The sequence below is a fragment of the Naegleria fowleri genome (assembly GCF_008403515.1).
Source record: "Naegleria fowleri strain ATCC 30894 chromosome Unknown tig16, whole genome shotgun sequence".
Lineage (NCBI taxonomy): Eukaryota > Heterolobosea > Eutetramitea > Acrasida > Naegleriidae > Naegleria > Naegleria fowleri.
The window spans coordinates 1-18,617 of NW_025407948.1; the positions used below are offsets into that span (position 1 = coordinate 1).

General features: G+C 37.8%; 8 protein-coding genes across 8 annotated transcripts; 5 read left to right on the top strand and 3 right to left on the bottom strand.

Moving 5' to 3' along the window:
- Positions 1-1,864: 1,864 nt before the first annotated feature.
- FDP41_012633 (uncharacterized protein) lies at positions 1,865-3,827 on the bottom strand (the record flags this gene model as incomplete). Its single annotated transcript, XM_044703174.1, has 2 exons — positions 1,865-2,523; positions 2,696-3,827. The coding sequence occupies 2 exons, from the start codon at positions 3,825-3,827 to the stop codon at positions 1,865-1,867; spliced, it is 1,791 nt and encodes a 596-aa protein (XP_044565558.1).
- Positions 3,828-4,864: 1,037 nt separating this feature from the next.
- Positions 4,865-5,989, bottom strand: FDP41_012634 (uncharacterized protein; the record flags this gene model as incomplete). Its single annotated transcript, XM_044703175.1, has 1 exon — positions 4,865-5,989. One exon carries the CDS (start codon positions 5,987-5,989, stop codon positions 4,865-4,867), a length of 1,125 nt encoding a protein of 374 aa, XP_044565559.1.
- A 578-nt stretch (positions 5,990-6,567) lies between these two features.
- FDP41_012635 (uncharacterized protein) lies at positions 6,568-7,875 on the top strand (the record flags this gene model as incomplete). The annotated part of the gene is made up of 1 exon (XM_044703176.1): positions 6,568-7,875. The coding sequence occupies one exon, from the start codon at positions 6,568-6,570 to the stop codon at positions 7,873-7,875; it is 1,308 nt and encodes a 435-aa protein (XP_044565560.1).
- Positions 7,876-8,337: 462 nt separating this feature from the next.
- Positions 8,338-11,776, top strand: FDP41_012636 (uncharacterized protein; the record flags this gene model as incomplete). Its single annotated transcript, XM_044703177.1, has 3 exons — positions 8,338-9,846; positions 10,007-10,759; positions 10,862-11,776. The coding sequence occupies 3 exons, from the start codon at positions 8,338-8,340 to the stop codon at positions 11,774-11,776; spliced, it is 3,177 nt and encodes a 1,058-aa protein (XP_044565561.1).
- A 273-nt stretch (positions 11,777-12,049) lies between these two features.
- On the top strand, positions 12,050-12,502 carry FDP41_012637 (uncharacterized protein; the record flags this gene model as incomplete). Its single annotated transcript, XM_044703178.1, has 1 exon — positions 12,050-12,502. One exon carries the CDS (start codon positions 12,050-12,052, stop codon positions 12,500-12,502), a length of 453 nt encoding a protein of 150 aa, XP_044565562.1.
- Positions 12,503-12,735: 233 nt separating this feature from the next.
- FDP41_012638 (uncharacterized protein) lies at positions 12,736-14,250 on the top strand (the record flags this gene model as incomplete). Its single annotated transcript, XM_044703179.1, has 1 exon — positions 12,736-14,250. One exon carries the CDS (start codon positions 12,736-12,738, stop codon positions 14,248-14,250), a length of 1,515 nt encoding a protein of 504 aa, XP_044565563.1.
- Positions 14,251-14,418: 168 nt separating this feature from the next.
- On the top strand, positions 14,419-15,642 carry FDP41_012639 (uncharacterized protein; the record flags this gene model as incomplete). The annotated part of the gene is made up of 1 exon (XM_044703180.1): positions 14,419-15,642. The coding sequence occupies one exon, from the start codon at positions 14,419-14,421 to the stop codon at positions 15,640-15,642; it is 1,224 nt and encodes a 407-aa protein (XP_044565564.1).
- A 221-nt stretch (positions 15,643-15,863) lies between these two features.
- Positions 15,864-18,582, bottom strand: FDP41_012640 (uncharacterized protein; the record flags this gene model as incomplete). Its single annotated transcript, XM_044703182.1, has 2 exons — positions 15,864-17,658; positions 17,735-18,582. The coding sequence occupies 2 exons, from the start codon at positions 18,580-18,582 to the stop codon at positions 15,864-15,866; spliced, it is 2,643 nt and encodes an 880-aa protein (XP_044565565.1).
- Between the last annotated feature and the right edge of the window lie 35 nt (positions 18,583-18,617).

Consider the following 18,617-nt stretch of genomic DNA (forward strand, 5'->3'; position numbering starts at 1 on the left):
ATTGCTCCCAAACCCAAACCCAAAACCCAAACCCAAACCCAAACCCAAACCCAAACCCAAACCCAAACCCAAACCCAAACCCAAACCCAAACCCAAACCCAAACCCAAACCCAAACCCAAACCCAAACCCAAACCCAAACCCAAACCCAAACCCAAACCCAAACCCAAGCAAACCCAAACCCAAACCCAAACCCAAACCCAAACCCAAACCCAAGCAAACCCAAACCCAAACCCAAACCCAAACCCAAACCCAAACCCAAACCCAAACCCAAACCCAAACCCAAACCCAAACCCAAACCCAAACCCAAACCCAAACCCAAACCCAAACCCAAACCCAAACCCAAACCCAAACCCAAACCCAAACCCAAACCCAAACCCAAACCCAAACCCAAACCCAAACCCAAACCCAAACCCAAACCCAAACCCAAACCCAAACCCAAACCCAAACCCAAACCCAAACCCAAACCCAAACCCAAACCCAAACCCAAACCCAAACCCAAACCCAAACCCAAACCCAAACCCAAACCCAAACCCAAACCCAAACCCAAACCCAAACCCAAACCCAAACCCAAACCCAAACCCAAACCCAAACCCAAACCCAAACCCAAACCCAAACCCAAACCCAAACCCAAACCCAAACCCAAACCCAAACCCAAACCCAAACCCAAACCCAAACCCAAACCCAAACCCAAACCCAAACCCAAACCCAAACCCAAACCCAAACCCAAACCCAAACCCAAACCCAAACCCAAACCCAAACCCAAACCCAAACCCAAACCCAAACCCAAACCCAAACCCAAACCCAAACCCAAACCCAAACCCAAACCCAAACCCAAACCCAAACCCAAACCCAAACCCAAACCCAAACCCAAACCCAAACCCAAACCCAAACCCAAACCCAAACCCAAACCCAAACCCAAACCCAAACCCAAACCCAAACCCAAACCCAAACCCAAACCCAAACCCAAACCCAAACCCAAACCCAAACCCAAACCCAAACCCAAACCCAAACCCAAACCCAAGCAAACCCAAACCCAAACCCAAACCCAAACCCAAACCCAAACCCAAACCCAAACCCAAACCCAAACCCAAACCCAAACCCAAACCCAAACCCAAACCCAAACCCAAACCCAAACCCAAACCCAAACCCAAACCCAAACCCAAACCCAAACCCAAACCCAAACCCAAACCCAAACCCAAACCCAAACCCAAACCCAAACCCAAACCCAAACCCAAACCCAAACCCAAACCCAAACCCAAACCCAAACCCAAACCCAAACCCAAACCCAAACCCAAACCCAAACCCAAACCCAAACCCAAACCCAAACCCAAACCCAAACCCAAACCCAAACCCAAACCCAAACCCAAACCCAAACCCAAACCCAAACCCAAACCCAAACCCAAACCCAAACCCAAACCCAAACCCAAACCCAAACCCAAACCCAAACCCAAACCCAAACCCAAACCCAAACCCAAACCCAAACCCAAACCCAAACCCAAACCCAAACCCAAACCCAAACCCAAACCCAAACCCAAACCCAAACCCAAACCCAAACCCAAACCCAAACCCAAACCCAAACCCAAAGTTGACTCTTTGCATTAAAAAGTGAAAATTCGAGGAAATCAAGAAAAAACCACGAAATCAAGCAAAAACAAGGGAAATTAATTCGAATTTGATCCAAATCATGTGTTTTTTCGTATGTTTCATTTTTTGTCCTTTCATTCAACAGAGCAAAACTCAAAACTTGAAGAATTTGAAAAAATCAAAGCTTTTGGCATTTTAATGCACAGGCCCAACTGTGACATCATGACAAGAAGGCATATTTTGAAGCTTTGCAAAAATAAAACATTATATCTTGGTTATTTACATGATCGTGCATTTACAATGTGGCTGTTTCTCAGGTCGTAATCCTAACTGATGTTTAGAGTTGTCATGATTATTATCATCGTCATTTCCATTCTTCTTCTTTTTCTTTTGTCTCTTCTTTCCAGGAGCTGCTGCCTCTTCATTCATGTCCTCCTCATGATTGCTCTTCTTTTTATACATGTCAGGAAGTGATTTTGAAAATTCTCCACCACTTCCACCATTGCTCAATGCTGCTTGATTTCCAAGGTTGCTATTGGCACTTAGATGAGTGGATCCAAAAAAGACAGAGGTCGATAACTTGGTAGTTCTTGATCTCGAGTCGGTTCGGTCTGGATTTGTGGTAATGATGAATTCCTGAGATAAATCATGACTGTCATGGTTGAGATCATTTGATATTGTAACCCATTCAAATTGACACTCATCATAGGTTCTAGAATCGAAGGAATCTTTGTGAGGAGAGAAATAGGATTTACAAATATTCTTCAAATATTCATAGTCAGGTTCGGATTCAAAGGAAAGTTTTTTCAGGTAGTTTAACATGGTCGAAAATTGTGGTGGTAAGCCACGGAGTAATTCTTCAGTGTTTTGAAAGGTATGAGTTTCTTTCAGTTTTCCAATAGTTGGCTTGTCACGAATTCTCCTCCACGGTAAATTACCTATGACCATTTGGTTGTTCCGAAATCGTGTTCCAAAATCATTCCAAAAGAATTTTCATTCCAATAACACGATCAGCAAGTGAATCAACAACAATAGTTGAATGACCAAATACAAGTCACAACAAATTTGAATATTAAATTTGAAACTCAACAACAGACATCAACTACTCACCTCCAACCATTTCCACCATCACATAAAATATCGACCATAAATCATCTCGTCGACTCAACTCAATTCCATTGTGTGCATTCACACTTGCATATCGAGGTGTTCCTCTAAATCCAACATCTTTTCGAGGTGGTTTCAGATTTCCATCTTCGTGTTTAAAAGCTCGAGCAAGGCCAAAGTCAATGAGATAAATTCTTCCTTGAGTGTTCTTTGATTTTCCTGTAACAAAATTGGCCGGTTTGATATCTCTGTGAAGAAATCCAACTTTATGAACCTCTTCGACACATTCAATCATTTGAACTCCACATCGCATTGTGGTTGCAATTGAAAAAACTCCACTCGAGGTTTTTCTTCTCAATTCTGCAAGATTTTCTCCCAATCTTTCCATCACTAGAAAATTCAGAGCTATTGTATCAGTTCCATAATTTACATATTGTCTACCGCTGTGAATATACGTGACAACATATCGACAGGATTGAAGGTTTTTCAGTGCGCATACTTCAACTTTGAGCGAAGAAGTGTGTGGAATGGCGTTTTGTGGAGAAGCTGGAACGCCATTCGATGTTGATGGTGACAAGTTGTTTTTCGTTAATTGAATCTTTTCCACCTTGATGGCAACCTCATCCGACGTCACTAAATCATGTGCCGAATAAATCGATCCAAAACTACCTTGTCCCAATAAACCTTGAATTTTCCATCGATTTTTCAATAAGAGTCCACTCAAATTAATACCACTGTTGTTATTGTTATTATTATTGTTATTATTATTGTTGATGTTATTGAGATGATGATTCACTTGAAGATGATGATTGGAAGAAGAATTATTCAAATGATTATTCGATGATGCAGAAGTAATGTGAAATTGGTAATGTTGATTTGAGGAGGAAGGAGAGTTCACATTTCCTCCACTCGTACTCGTCGAATTCATCATCAAGAGTGTAGAGTTTTGTGGTGGCATCAGGTTAGTTGTGATGGGAGTAGAAAAGGAACGAAAATGCTGATGAGGAGTGGTTGTTTGCAATAATCGCTGTTGTTGTTGTTGAGAAGGATTCAAGTTGATGGTGAAGGTAGTGGAAGCACAAGTTGTTGTATGAGAGTTGTTTTGAATCGTGATTGATGGTGTCGTGTTGTTCATGAACAACAAGGAAGAGTGAATTCAAGGTAAGAAATATATGAATAATAATCGGTTCGGGTTGAAACAAGGAAGTAGTAGCAGTTGTTGTTGTTGTGGTTGTTGTGGTTATAGTTATGGTTATGGTTGTACAAGTGTTGTTGTTGTTTTTGTGAGTTTGAATATTAATATCTTGTTGATGATAGAGTGATGAGTGGTGAGAGTGCTTGACTTTTGGCAGGGAATGAAGTGTGTGGTTGTTGATGAAAAAAGAATGGTGTGTGATGATGGTTGTTGTGCAATGTAAACGTGGGAGTGTATTGTGATGACTCTCTTTGGGATGAGGGTGTCAAATGATTTTCAAAAACAAATCAAATCAATCAATTCACAAACAACAACATCAAAACACAACCTCTCTTGGATGCTCACACCACCTTTGAACGATTCTTCTTCTTTTCAAAATGCGCTCTTTATGAGAGAAGGGCGTTGATTGATCTCACTGAAACAATTTTTTTCCAATCGTTTTAAAAGCCGAAAGAGAAAAAAGGATGGTCAAGCAGTATTTCTGGTGATTGTCCACACAATTCAAACGAACAAACCCTCAAAGTAGGAAGAGTCTTTTGTCCATTCAAGTTGTCGTCGTCACACTATACACATGAAAATTTGTCAGTTTCAAATTCCATCTTGGTCGAATGCTCTAATTGGTTCAATGAAATGAACAAGGCACCCATGCAAAAGGAATGCCACACGTAAACAGATAGTTTGGAACACGGCCACGTTTGGTGCTTTGAATATAAAGGTTTATTGTTATTATTTGACATTTCTACTAAGATTGTGTTGTAATAACATGTTGCAGTACTTTTCATTCTGTCAGTGGTAATTGAATGCATCACAAAATGAACGGTTGTCAATTGCTTGTTGTTACAAGTATTGAATGTAGACATGTTTTGAGATGATTGTTGGTTAATGAACAATCCTTGCTGGTTTGAATGTTTGATGTCTTCAATGTTAACCATTGCATTGATGAACAAAATGATCAGCAAACCAGCAAGGTGAGATCGTCATAAATAACGATTGGATTCAGGAATCAAGTCATCAATCTTGCTCTGTTGATAACCGCAGGTAGCATGAGTAGAGCGTTCATTCTTGGATCCATAGAAGCCACCATCTTCATTCTTGTTGAAATTTGGTGGAACATAGTGAGTGTATTGCTTTTTCTTGCAATTCTTGGCAAAGAAAGTTTGACTTTTGGCATCTTCATAATAAGTAAAAACAATGAGAATCATGGCAGACAACAAGAGTGCCTTATCTTCAGGAGTTAAGGAAGGTGGAACATCGAGACGAAATTCTTTTCCTTTCTTGACCATGATCATTCCGATCTTTTCCTTTTGTTCATAAATTGAATAATTCTCAGTAGAAGGTGAACCATACATGGTCGCATTGTTGTTCTTTTCTTGGACAATTTTGTAAAGTATCTTATTGCTCACAGTGGATTTGACGCTAAAGTTTCTCTTGAAAAGATCCTTTGAAACTTGTCCAATCACTTCATTATTGGTTCCTTCACGAACAGTGACCTTGGTACTCAACATGCTATAAGGTTTTGTCAAAGTCAACAAGGTCATTGAATCCACGAGACCAGTGTAAATTCCCTCAGGAAGTTTCTCACTCAAATCATTGATTTTAACTCTGAGTTTGAATGGTCTGCAATAACCATCATCATAGAAACTATTGAGAAAAGATGGGTCTTCTTGAACGCTCAATGACAAGACTGATGGATATTCTCCTGAAGTCATGTTGTTGGTGTTTCCATACAAATGAGTGGCTCCCAAATAAAACACATTTTGCATAGGTGGGAGAGTACTGTAAGAGTCGGCACAAACGTTTTGAGTCATCATGGTGGCATGATTGTTGCGTTGGTTATACAATTGTCCAATACTTGAAGCGGATGCATCGGATGAAAGTGAATCCATTGATGAATTATCATCATCATCATCATCTTCATCAAATCCATGACTCAATGAAGTAGATCCCATATTCAGTGATGCAGATTGGGCATCATCAGCAGTTGCCTCCTGATGGATTTTCTCAACTAAATGTACATGTTTGAGTGATGGTGGTGATGATTCTTGTGTCATGGTGGTGGCGATAGCATCTGTTGTACAACTAGGAGGAGGATTTCTCTTCATCACGAAAGAACGATACGGAGCACAAAGAACCGAAGTAAAAATTTCAGCCTTCACTCTTTGAAGAAGATCTTTGTCTTGTTCAAAGAGTTGCAAACGAGCGTCTTTGTAGATCGCTTCTGTTGTGCTGCTGTTGTTTGATGAATGGGGTGGAGTGTGTGGCAACAGTTTCTAAGAAGTTTTTTGTGTGTGCTGATATGAGTGTTTTGTTAGAAGTGTGTTGGCTGTTTATAATAAAGAAAACAGCAGTTGATGTGTTTTGGTTTTTTTTGGATTGAGTTTGCATTTGAGAATGAATCCTTTATTTTTCAAATAAATGAGACTGGGTCAGTGGATGAAAAAATGTGCGCCTTAATGAAAGGCGCAATGAACGACATTAGTGCTTTTGTTCGACAACCGTAAAACAACCTTGAATTAATTGAGTACGACAACGATGGGGAGGTGGAAGAACACTCTTATTATCCGTCATTATTGAATTATTTATTATCGGGAGCACTTTTCCGTTAAGCAAAACAACGCGCCACTCAAATAAAAATTTTTTAAAAAAATTTTAAAACGTTTTTTGATCATCTTTGTATTCAATGTCTGAGGAAGAAAACACTATCAACACACACGTTCCCACGGCAGAGGACGATCTTGCCGAGATTGACGAAGTTGTGGAAGGTGCTCTCGAAGAGGAGAATGATGATGTCGGAGGAGAGGAATTACCAAATTCAAGCAATGAAATTTCACTCCAGGATCATCTCGTGATGAATCAAGATGCTCTTCTGAAGGCTCTCGACAACTATTGTGAATATAAGAGAAGAATCAATGCTTCAGAAAAACAGTTGGAAGGAGAAGAATTGGAACAAGCACTCACCTTTCTGGATGAAGCCATTGAAATCATGGGCAATCAAATTGTGAGGGATCGTGAGGAGCAATTCGGAGAGACCTCTGTGGAGTGTGGAGAAATCCTCATTCCTTATGCAGAGATGTTGATTGCACGTGGTCGCTATCAAGCCGATAATTTGGTTTCAAAGCAAGTGACCAGTGCTATTAAAAAGAGGAAAATGAGAGAACAAGGATATACGGAACACGACCAACAAGAGGAAGAAGACGAAGAAGAAGAAGATTGTTTTGAAGTAGCTTGGGGAGTGTTAGAGTTAGCTCGTGTTTCCATGTTACGATATTTGGTGAGTGGCAATGTGACATCTCCAAGTGAAATGCAACTCAATTATCGAATGAAACTTGCTCGTGTGCATTCTCTATTGGGAGAATTGAGTGCTGAGACTGACATGTTTTCACAGGCTGTTCTTGAATATAGAAAGGCTTTACAAATCTATGAAAAAGTGTTGGAAGAATCGGATGACATTGGATTTAATTTATTTAGACTTGCAGCAAACATTTTCCACAAGAGAGATGATTTTAAAGTCGATTTGTTACAAAAAATTGCTGAGACAAATCTAGAAATTGTGAACTGTCTCACGACGGACGGTATTGAAGGAGAAGAGGTTTTAGAATTGTATGAAAAAGCAGAGAAGGCTCTCCAACAATCGGTTGAATTTCGACAAAAAGCCATCGAAAACGACAAGTCCATCGTGTCAGATTTGAAGGAACGAATTATCGAAATGAGAAATACGTTGATTCATGTTCAATCAGGAGGAATACCATCACCTGAGAGAATTGATGCACGCAAGATTTTCAGCGAGGTCATTACGAATCGAATGGGAACCACTCAACTAGGATTTGGAAATAATAACAGTGCTGAAAGCTCCTCATCCGCACAACAAGCTGAAACTGAAGTACACATTCTACAACCAAGAAAGAGAAAATTGGATCAGAGCTCAATCGCGGAGGATGTGCCATCTGCTAATGCCTCCTCCTCTGAGACGAAGAAAACAAAGCAGTAGTAGTATAGTACTGAGAGTATGATCCAAATCATCACTGACACTTCATTGTATCCATCATCATGAGAGAGATTGTGTAAAGCTTGCGCATTGTGTTCATGCACTCACATGAGAGGACATCACAGGGAGGTATTGGTTGTCCCTCTTCTCAACCCTAATTAAAAAACCCTAATTTATATCAGTCCTTATTCAACCTTGTGCCAATATGAATGGACATAACCAATCACTCGTTCAGTGGCCAATATGAATGGACACAACAACATCCATGTTATCACTCGTTCAGTGGACTCCTCTAAAAGGTTTGACCTTTCGAAACTCCGATTTTCAACACAAAAAAGAAGGCGCACAGTTGGCAGCGTTTAATTCTCGCTCGGGCTGACAAACCTCTCACGACTTTTTTCTCACACTCTATCTTCATCAACAATACACACAATAACACTAATTTATTGGAATCATTTAACTCGAATGTTTCATCATCAAGATGGATATCACAAACAGAATCCTTCCTCATGGTTCATGAAAATGATGATGATCGTTGCTTTTATTATGATCGTCATCATCACCACGCTCATCACTGGCATTACGGCGACAACAACAACAGATGCCAGTTCTTCTCCTCAAATGGATGATTCACACATCTCTTGCAATTCTGTTATTGATTTGAATGATCCCACCTCTTTCATCAATGAATATCACAACAACATCCATGCGGATTCGAATACCGAAATCCAAGCATCTTCTATTGCGACATCGCCTCTTCTTGATGTCCAAATAAATGCTTCTAGACCTCTCTTCATATCCCTTCTTGAAAATCACCGTCATCTTTCCACACCACAAGCTCCGTATCATCACGAAATGTCAAGCACAACAAAACCATCCATGACCTTTCAACCATCATCAACATCATCACAAGCATCAATTCATGATGAATCATCCACAAAAGACCAACAACAACAACAACCGCCAATAGACCCCACAAATAGTGTTAACACTACCACTTGCCCTTATGCCATTTATAGAATGTATTGGGATGAATTCTTGAGAGATCCGAAAAATAGAAAGCAATCTTATTCATCCGACTTGGACAGAATATTGAATGCAAGAGTTCCACTGTATAATCAAACAGAATGGACAACAAAATTTGAAGATCAACCCAATGCACTTTCGTGTCCACAATTTACGATCAACAAATGGCGAAGATATGTTCCAATGACAAATCCATCCGAGGATATATTATATTATTTCGGGACTGAAATGAACATGTGTCAACTCTATGAAAAATTTACATATTCCTACAAAGCGTTAGTGAATGGAACAATTGTGGTGAGGAATGTGACATTTAATTTTGATTACACACAAGTGTGTGATCGATTATTTTGTTTTCCAAACACGACTTTACAATTAGTCAATGATTTTCAATCACCATTTGGACTCAATCTCACACAACTCTTAACTAACACAACTATCTACACAAATTTATTTCCACAACGTGTTGCGCTTTCATTCTTTCAAAAATGGGCTCAAAGTTTCGAAGACAATACGTACAGTATTGATCCTCAATCACTTGTAGTATCACCTGCTTACAATAAGCTCATGCATATTCTTGTCCCTCATTTACCATTCAATTTCACAACTTTGCAACACATTGCAGATTACTATACGGTTTGCAGAGCTTGTCGTGACTATAGAAAGTATCCCATCTCGCCAGGAAGAGAAGTTTGCCTTACGTTGGATTATCCATTCACTTGCTATTATGATTCTAATAATAATGGAGTTATTGATGATGGTGATACTCCTGGTTATCCACTTATTGAGATTGTTCAGAGAAGGGATAACATTTTTAGAAATGTAATGAGCATGAATGCTGAACCATTATGTTATTGTCCAAGACCCGGAACAGTCGTTCCAAAAAGTAATGGAATAGATGTCATGATTTTTAATTATACATTTTTTAGAACAAAGGTTTCATCGCAGGTACGTTTGGGTTTATGAGTTGATTTCTTTTAATTGAGAAATTGGAATATTTTGAATTGACAAAATCATTGACTGTTTGGATTCTTTCTACAATGATCTTTGGAAAAATTTCAATGAATGAACACTAATGTGTTTCGAAATACTCTATACATTACTACAGTGCGATGAATATGCATATTTCTGGTATCCTCTTTACGAGACAAAATTACTCAATATTGCACTCATCACCTTAGAAGCCATGTTGAATATTTTCATGCTCTTCTTGGTACTCCTTCCACTCATTGCTCAGTTTTGTAAAGAGATTGCAATGAAATCAAAAGGAAAGGCATTGAAATTGCCACAATTTTCAGCATTAATGAACACACGTGAGATGGTTGAAAAATATAACAAGATGGAACAAACTCGGTTCTATTCCACAACGACGAGTTTGCATCATAACAGAACATGGAAACGAATACTTTTCGATTTACGTTTATATTCAGCCATTATTTTACAAGTGGCATATTTATGCTTTTTATCAAGTGACATTTTAGCAGCTTCATCCACTGTAGAAAGTTCATCAGCAGCAGTCAAATCAGAGAGTGTTTTGTTTTTATCAGGAATTGGTTTTTGCCTCATTGGAATTATTCCAATTCTAGCCATGTGGGTCGATGTTTTGAAAAAGACTTCCAACAACAGTGAAAGAATATCCTTAAAAATATCTATTCCACTTTTTCTATTTATGGCTCTGGGTTTATTGGGAGTTTTGGCGTATGCCATTTCAGATTATTTTTCACAATTTTTTGCCTCTGCTGTTTTCATGCTTGGATTGGTTATTGTATTTGCAATTGTAATTTTTGGACTATTTATTTATGGATTTCGTATTTATTTAAGCTTGAGAAGAGTTTCCAAGGTTAACTTTTTCCAATTTAGAGTAAGTATGACGATGCTCGTGGAAATTCATCTTAATCTTGTCTTTTTTAATTTACTCAATTTGAAAATTCTTTACCTATTTAACTCCATGAATGTTGTCCAGTTCACAAAATTCCTAGGAGCAGCCTGTCTGCTTGCCATCTTTCCTGGATTTTACATGGTCTTTGACATTGCATGTCGAATCTACCAAAGTCAAAACGGCACATATCCTCTCACACGATTCTACTATTTATTTGCACCTTTCTTTGCAAGTGTTCTCATTATTGGTTTTGGAGGCTCTCTCATCTATGTCCTCTTTCCCTCCAACAAGGTCTTTAAGGAAAGTTATCAATTAATTTTCTATGCCATGTTTTGTTGTGGAGGAAAATCTCCGATGGCAAAACGTTTTTGGACACTTCAGAAATCTCTCTTACGCTCATCCATGACTGCAAGACGTGATCGATTACTCCAGCAAGACCACCAAGAGAGTCTTGGAGAACAAGGAATGGTATTGGCATCCACTAAAATTGATAAATCATTACTCATGAGACAAGAGGGACAACAAGGAGACTCTTCCTCCTCATTATCTATCAACAACAATGATGAGGATGATTCCATTCATGGTGGATACCACAATGGAGTCGGTGGTGGTGGTGGTGGCGGTGTTGGAAGTACTAGGAGTACTAGGGGTATCAATACTCCTTCGCGTGAAGTGGCTCTTCATTTAGGAATTCTCTCTCAACAGGATGAAGGTGGTGTGCGGTTAACTCATCATCAGAATCCTCATCAGAATGTTGAAAACGAAGAGGAAGGAGTTGAAGTCGAGTATCACGTTCGCAAGGGAAATACAGCTCATCATATTAATCAATATATGGGAGGCTTATTAGAGGATCTTCATGGAATGCAGAGACTGCATGAAGAAGAGGAAGACGATGATGAAATTAGAAATGACGATTCACAATATTATGAAAATCAAGTGAGTGGTACGATTGAAAAACGATCAGAAAGACAACGTGAATTGTCATTACCATTCTTGTAATTTTTGTATTTTTATTAGAATCAGCATGCATGAGGTCGATCATTATGTGATAGCTATCACTTTATTTACCTCTAAAAGTAAAATCAAACAACCTTACATTCATCAAATAAGGCTTTGCATTTTGATACAAGATTAATGGTGTCCATCATTATGAGAGTTGTTGTACAGTTTTTTTGTAGGTCTCCTGCCAAAGCTTTCTTTGCCATTGCTTTGCTCTATGACTCTTCTTTGGGGATATCTATTTGAATTTAACCATTTTTGGCGTCCAAAAAAATGTCATCAGATCAGCCAAAGAATCATACAACCAGTTATGAGGAGGAAGATCCCTTCGCCCCCCCACCACCTCCACCTTCTTCTCAACAACAACAACAACGCACCAGATCTAACGATAACGTTGAATATGATCAGGTTTTGGTGGAATATAGCTTCAGGGATTTCGAAAAATTCACGAGCGTTTCTCAAAAGGATATTATAGCCTATCAATCGGGACGAAAAAGTTTTTTTGATATTTTGTATGATAAAAAGACTCCTTGTGGAGAAATTTATGAAGATATGATGAATTATGTTCACAAGTTGGCTGTTGATTCAAAAAAGGATATTTCTGTGGAGGATATTAAAGACTCGGTGCAGAGGAAAACCTTTTTGGAGTGCATTGATTTTCATTCTCATTTGTATGAAACTCGTGCAAAGAATATCGTGAGACGTGTTGACACAAATTCGCAATAATGAAATTGCGTATCTTCCTTCTCGGGTTTAGAGATCTGTTGCTGAAACAGAATTATTATTATTATATTAGGATTAGGATTTGGATGACGAATTATTCACTTGTTGTGATGATGAAATTTGAAAAAATATTCATGACATTTTGAGGTGTTTGCTTTCATTAGGAATACACAATAATTTGAAAATTAAATATTTAATTTCATCATCATCATCGAAAGGCACACACGTATTCGGAAATGTCCATGGAACGAGCACTTGGAAAGGCCTCCATATTATCATTCATTGATTTATTGCAACCACAACAACATTGCTCCTCTCTTACGTATTTCCACCATCAAAAAGCATCATCATCACCAACCATCACCCTATTCAACATTTGCATCTTTCTAGATCTGAAATCTGTTTCTTCTCTCCGACAAGCATGTTCCCTTTTGAATTCACTCTTTGAACTCATTTCCGAGCAATTCTTTTCATACCATATCGATCATTTTCTGTTCGGAAGACATCAATTTCATGAAGGTGTTCTGAAACATTTACCATTGTCTCACTACTTGAGAGAACAATTCTATTCAAATGACCAACAGCAAGGCCAAGACGAAAGCGAGTTCAATAACATCCATTCCACACCAAACATATCGCATCATCATGATTCAGCTCGTTTGAGTCCATTTTCCCATTCCTTTTCACATTCAACAAATCAATTTTTTAGAGAGCTGTTAAAAGAATTTATTCGTGAGCCTCTACATGATATGAAATATGAAGAAACGGACGTGAATTTTAAAAAGTATTTGGGACTTGGGGGTGTAGTTCGTGTGACATTATACAAACCGTGCCGATTACTTGAGACAGTTCTTTTTCTTGTATTCAATGTAGAAAAAAACGATGGAAACCTTAATCAAGAGGAATCAAGCTCAGTTCTGAATCAACAACACAGAACAGCTCCTAATACTACTTCTTCCTCTAACAACATCTCCTTCACGATCCTCAACAATCACCACAGGAAGAGAAAAGTTGCATTTCACAAATTTGCTCTATTAGCGTCCTTGTTCCCACTATTGACAAGTGCATCCATTCATATCAGCGAAGAACATGACGGCAACAACGAGACACTCCGTCATTCAACAAGGAACATTGACAGTAGTACCGTGTCACATATTCTCAAAACGACACCTGGAGGACTATTGTCCTGGATGTACAACCGTCACGTTCATCCACATGATGAATTAAACGATGACAGTGAAGATGAAGAGGAAATTTATAAAGAAGGGGAATATCAAAGCGAATCCGATGACGACGCTTCCGATCGTTGTACATCACCTCTTCCAGAAGATTATTTCAATTCAGAATGTTTCATACATTTTCATGCTCATCCTCACATTCTTGCCCTTAATCCATACATGGAAAGAGTGTTAAAATATCATCATGTAAGCAACACGCCTCACGAAGAGAGAATTGAGGATTTCAAAGCGTGTGATATTTTCAAATACTGTGCTCGACCTCCCAATAGTCTGTACCTTCGAAAAGGACAAGAAGAGAAAATGGAAGAAACTCTCTCGAAAATTCGTGAATATTTATTTAACGAAAATTATGAAGGAAATCACATTTTTGATTGGTCTGGAACGATTCAGAGGAGAAAATGTTGGAGTATTTATTGGCAACCTGGGTTGGAACATTGGGGTTGTTTTTCCTTTACCATTTTCAATATGAAAAAGAAGTTCTTCGTGGTGGCCACAGCCAGTGAATCTGATTAACTTTTGAAAATGTTGACATTGCCTCACTCATGACATTCAATCAACATGCAGTTTGCTAATTCTTCGTTAAATATCATCATGTCATCGGCAAGGATGATTTTCGCCAATCAAAACCCCAAAAATGATTTTGTAATGCACTTGGAAATTTTGATTGGCAGTTTTAAAAAAATGTTCAAACAACAACTTTTGATTCTTTCTGTACTCATTCCAGTCATTGGAATTGCACTACAAATCTATTGGAACAGACATCTCACTCTTCCTGTAATGATCTTTAGATGTCTTTTGAACACAGTGATTGCTCGTAACAAATATTTGGGACGTTTGTCAGAGATGACAGAAAAGACAAGATCCAATAAGAAGGAGAGTATTTTCATGATGGGAAGTGTGATGAGACCCCATTGGAAGGATCTAGATCTTGAAGCAAAAACGTTGAATAGTTTAGTGGCCTTCGCCGGTCAATCTCAATTAAAATTGGATAAATATGGATTAAGAAAATCAATGGAGCATCAAGCCTTGTATCCTCCTATTGAAGCTGGAAGGAATTGTGAAAGCATTCAAGTCATTGAAAGTTTAAGAAATTCCATTTTCGTTCGAATGAAAGAGTTCAACTTGGACAAGAGTAAGGAACCTAAAGTATTGTTTTATGTTCATGGAGGTGGTGGTTATGGAGGATTGGCAGCAGGTTTACAAGCACGAGGTGTGGTCGAGTTTTTAAATGATTCACGATATACTCACTCGATCAAATTCATGCTTTCTGTGAATTATCGATTGCTTGGTTTGGATGAAAATGAAAAGAAGAAGCGTGATGTTTATGCAGCAAATTTTGAAGATCAACTTGAGGATTGTTGGAATGCTTATCAGTGGTTGTTGAAAGAAAACAATTTCAAACCTCAAAATATTGTCATGATGGGTGACTCCTTTGGACCCATGTTGATCATGAATTTGTTGGCCAAGATTGGAGCCAATGCCACAGAACAACTTCCTCGTGCTGCAGCATTGGCCTCTGGCTATTTTGATTTGAGTGGTAAAACATTGGGAGAAAACTTTGACGAAGAAAATTCCATTCTTGTCAGCAAGAATAATATGGAATTAATTCAAGGACTTTATGCGACGGAGAAATCATCTTACTCTCCAATTGGTTATGACAGCACTGTCGTTTCCTCATTCAATGCCACGAAATTATTGTTGGTTTACAGTAATCATGAAGAATGCACAGCTGACAATGTCAAGATGGTGCAAACTTTGCAAAATGGCAAACATCCTCATGTTCAAGTCATTGCTGAAAATGGTCACATTCATGGCTATCCTCTTTTCTTTTATTACTCACCACAAATTAGAAAAACTATGGAAAAGATGATTGAATTTTTGGATCAATCCCAATTATTTAATTAAATTGTGTTCTATTTATTTGTGATACGTCACCTCAAAAAAATTCCGTGAAAACGAAAGTCTTTTCATCCACCACCACCGCCTCCACTCTTTCAGTCTCCCACATAAATAACAGATCCTGAGATGCAAAATTCATGTAGTTTGTTCATCACTTCGCCCAAATATTGGAATCACAGACTTTATTGAAAGAATAGAGCATTAAAAGAAGAAAGAAATCATCATTATTAAAATACATCAGCCACAACAGACAAGTTATTGTTGTTGAGATAATTTTGCCATACTGAATTATTTTTCGAAATTTCATAAATGCAATGTCCCTTCTTTGTCAGGACTGCATGATCAGAGAAAATTATTTGCGGTGCATCATCATGATCGTATTGTTGAATCCTATCACTGAGAGGAGTGTTGCTGAAGGTTTCATTTGGATGAAATAATATTCTCAACATTTTTCCTGCTTTCACAATGTCAGTAATAGCTGCGTTCAAGGAATTTCTTTCTTTCAATGTAAGGACATTCGTTGGTGGAGAGCGACTTGTTTCCAAATTTTCATAATACAAATTGGAAAGATCAGTTGTAGCGTAATTTTTCTTGAATTTTAAATTGTCTCCTGTTTTCCTTGTTACTGCTGCAACAATTGGAATACATAATGGAATTGTATCATCGTTAACTTTTGAAGAACGTTTTAACATTCCCAATACATCAGGACCCGCATTGTGGCATGGAAGGACTAAAAATCGAGGTAAAAGATCGTCATCATTTCCAGTTAAAGGATATTTCTCTGTTTGAAATATTTTCATATTGCAATGTATGGTGTTAATGAGAAGAGATGAAATTTTGAAGTCATTATTCAATGAATCTTTGGAGATTTCTGAATCTTCAACATAATACTTTGCAGCTAAATAATAGTTTTGCAAATAAGTCCCTGGGAATTGTTGTTTAAAGAATTCAAAATGGTTCAAAATAAAATATACAGAAGCAACTTCAGAGAGAGGTGAAATATCACCAATATTACTTAATTGCTTGTGAGAATTTAAAAACCAATCACCATTAGACCCATATTGTTGAAGAGTCTTCAATAATCTCATCCTTTCTATTGGACTGACAACCTTATATATTTTGTTAGTATAATCAAAAGTATAACTTAACCCATGTGTTAACAAGAACTTGGAAGCATCTTCGATCTCTTCCGATATACTTGTTTGTGTTGAGACAATATGCAAAGCTTCTGTTAAATTTGCCTCTCCAAGCAAGGCTAATCGGTAAAACAAACTCTTGTATAAGGGATTGTCAGTTTTTTCTGGTCCGTAACCCTTTTTTTTGAAAACGAGAGTGCAAAGATTTGTATATATAAACTCTGTAAAAGATCTAAATTGAGGTGTTGAGTCCTTGCACAACTCTAGATATAATTGTTGAAGAAATTCTTCGCATCGTCTGGTTGGACCTTGTAAAAATGTTGCAACAAGATTCCAAATATCTGGATTATTGTGGCCTTTTCTACTGGTATCTATAAACATGTCCAAAAACTTTCTAACTTGTTTGGCGTGCAATATCGGAAGTGGGTTTGTAAAGTGGTATGAAAACTTTTCAAAGACTTCTTTAGAATCATCCTTAGATATTTTCATTTCAATTTTTCCTTCTACAGCACTTGCAAAGGTTGTTGTTAATATTACGCCTCCATAATCTCTCATATTTGAAGTGAGGAGAGTTAATAGGTTGCCGTTGTCGGTGTCGTTTGCTGTTCGAGGAACTTTGCCATCAAAGTCGTTAAAATCATGAGCCTCGTCAATGAAAAACATAACTTTTTTCAGCTGTGGAGAAAACCCATGCTGTTCATAATTATTGTTATAAGCTTCTTCTACCATTTTGAAACCTCCATTCAAGATGTATTTACATAAATACAAATTGGTCTTATTAGTATCTTTAGGATCCAATCTAGCATTAATAATAATATCTGCCACAATTAAGTATGACTTAATGAACCGTTTTGTTTCGCTATCTAATAACCCTCTCAAATTAGAACTGTTTCGTGAGAATGTTAAATATCATTTCCAATGAATTCGATATGATATTTTTGTGCTTTGATTGTATAATTAACACAGTATATCCTTTAGAAATTAAATGATATGCAAAGTGAGTTTTTCCAGTTCCAGGTGCTTCTATTAATGCCAACACTGGATGGGTTATATTACCCGAGGTGATAAATTTAAAATGTTCATCATATTTGTTTGCAGGAAATGTAGGACCTAAATCGCAAGATATGGCCCAAGAGGATAGAGTTATTTCATTATTGTTATTTGTGTCCTCTTTCTTCTGGTACAAATAGATTGGAGAATCAGATTTGTCGAGTTGAACTTGTTTCATTATCTCATTGAACTTGAGTACAGATTCTTTTTCGTTTCTTGAATAGGTTTGTACATGTTTATCAAAATCATCCAAAACTGATTGGATAAAAGTAGAGGGAACAGTAGTGAATTTCCGCAGAGAGTTATGCACCCAAAATACAACAGATTGACAAGTTTCAGAGAGTTGAGGAATGTCATTCTTGTTGTAAATACTTTTCAGTTGATCAATGGCATACTTTATGCCCTCCATATTGATATTCTCAATAATGTTGTGGAGAGATTCGCCATCAAAGCCCAACTCTTGCAAAGGCTTCACCTTTTCTGCAGATAACCCAGCACCACCAATAGATTTAGGAGAAGTCAACATGAATGCCACTTGTTGGGCGTTCCAACTGTCGTAATCATGGAACTTGAGAGTTTCCTGTTGTTCTAATGAGGAGGAGGATGTTGTGGAAGATAATGTTGTACTATTGTTGGATGTATCATCACCACTACCTTTGGCTTTTGTTGATACTTCTTTTCTCTTCAACCAATTTGTAGTAGTAGTGTACGAACGTATTTGGCCAAATGTTCTTGTAGAAATTGAATTTTGCAATGACATCTCTACGACGGAATTATCCTGAATTGTTTGACAAA